Below are 1,401 nucleotides of genomic sequence, written 5' to 3'. Positions count from 1 at the left end.
AACAAATATTTTTTAAATTTAATACTTAAATGGGGAAATTACTTTTTATGTAACGATAATACCTTTCTGTATCGAAATATTCAATTCGACATTATTATATTTTGATAGTGTCGTAGCACGATGAAAAGTAATGTCCTCAAATACAACTGGTACATCGCTGTATTCTTGATTTCTCAATGTGCCAATCCTTTCCCAAAGAAGGAAAAGATATCCCGTAGACGGAAACAAATTTTTTCCATTAATGACATGGCCCGTTAAATATGCAAATTCCTCATCAGTTATAGCAATGGTGACAACTTCTTCTCTTGGATACAATTCAGTACCTTGTAAAATATAAAAATCTTTGGAATGGTCCCATCTGTAAACACGTCGTTAAAACACATTATATAATACAATCACATTACAAACACATTATATAATACTGATTGTAATATTTAAATTCCTCATTAGTTTAGGTATGAAACAATTGCCATATAGATATAAATCAGGCGTGTTCACCAGGCCAGATTGCACTTTTCAACCGATTTTGGCAAAATGTTTGTTTTCGAAGAAAAATGTAAATACAGGAAGATTTAAGTCTGTGGAGAGGAGGTCTAGATAACGATAACAAAAACACCTAAAAACTATTCCAGAAAAGACTTTTCTAAAACCTTTCAAAGGTTTCTGGGACAAATAAAGTGTGAGCACTGTGCTCACGAACTGCTGTGCTCATGAACTGTGTGAGCGCTGTATTCTAACATTTATGAATTTTGAATATACGTTATGGAAAATGTGTACGTGTTCTACGTGTGACTAAATTTATATGGAAAGACAGCAGTGATTCTTTGTGTATGTATTATATTGTTCATACATGTGCAGTCTACTGTCTACAAACATCCTTAACCAAAAATTTGCACATGTCAACAAGGAGATATTCGACTTTCTGTTGATTGTAGAACTATACATTTTAATAGTACTGTCGCGATCAAAAACTACCTTAAATTAAATACTTTACTTAAATGTTGCAAAGTTTATAAAAATTCATAAAAGTTTTTGTTGCTCGGCTCTTTGTTTACTTATACGTACATAAATACAAAGTATACATACCTTATGAGAGGAGAAATCATTGGGGTACCACGGCTTACAGGAAAGTCTACTTTCGGATAGAGATTTGCAATCTGTGGTTGCAATCCTGCATTGTAAAGTTTTCCAATAGATTCTAAAAATGTCTTACCACTATGATCCTCGGTACGTTCATATAACGCTACATTTGTTACTGTAGAGCACAAGTAATTTTTTAAAACGTGTTGAAGAATATTCTGAGGAGATATTTCAATCGTCACTGTATCTCTTGGAATCGAACATATTGTCTTTGAGAATAATACCGAGGATAACAGATGATTTGTATAATATTTTGAACAT

The 1,401-nt window shown here is 32.4% G+C and overlaps 1 protein-coding gene across 1 annotated transcript; it reads right to left on the bottom strand.

Annotated features, from left to right (window-relative positions):
- Positions 1 to 6: 6 nt before the first annotated feature.
- LOC105556226 (fatty acid synthase-like) lies at positions 7 to 1,395 on the bottom strand. Its single transcript, XM_012003312.1, has 2 exons — positions 1,087 to 1,395; positions 7 to 358 (listed from the first exon to the last, which is right to left on the bottom strand). The coding sequence occupies exons 1-2, from the start codon at positions 1,104 to 1,106 to the stop codon at positions 46 to 48; spliced, it is 333 nt and encodes a 110-aa protein (XP_011858702.1). The 5' UTR covers positions 1,107 to 1,395; the 3' UTR covers positions 7 to 45.
- Between the last annotated feature and the right edge of the window lie 6 nt (positions 1,396 to 1,401).

This window comes from Vollenhovia emeryi, unplaced genomic scaffold, assembly GCF_000949405.1.
Source record: "Vollenhovia emeryi isolate VEMERY1.0 unplaced genomic scaffold, V.emery_V1.0 DF948993.1, whole genome shotgun sequence".
In the NCBI taxonomy this organism is placed as follows: Eukaryota; Metazoa; Arthropoda; class Insecta; order Hymenoptera; family Formicidae; genus Vollenhovia; species Vollenhovia emeryi.
Note: the sequence above shows the minus strand (reverse complement) of the source record. Positions and strands in the feature narration are given on the sequence as shown.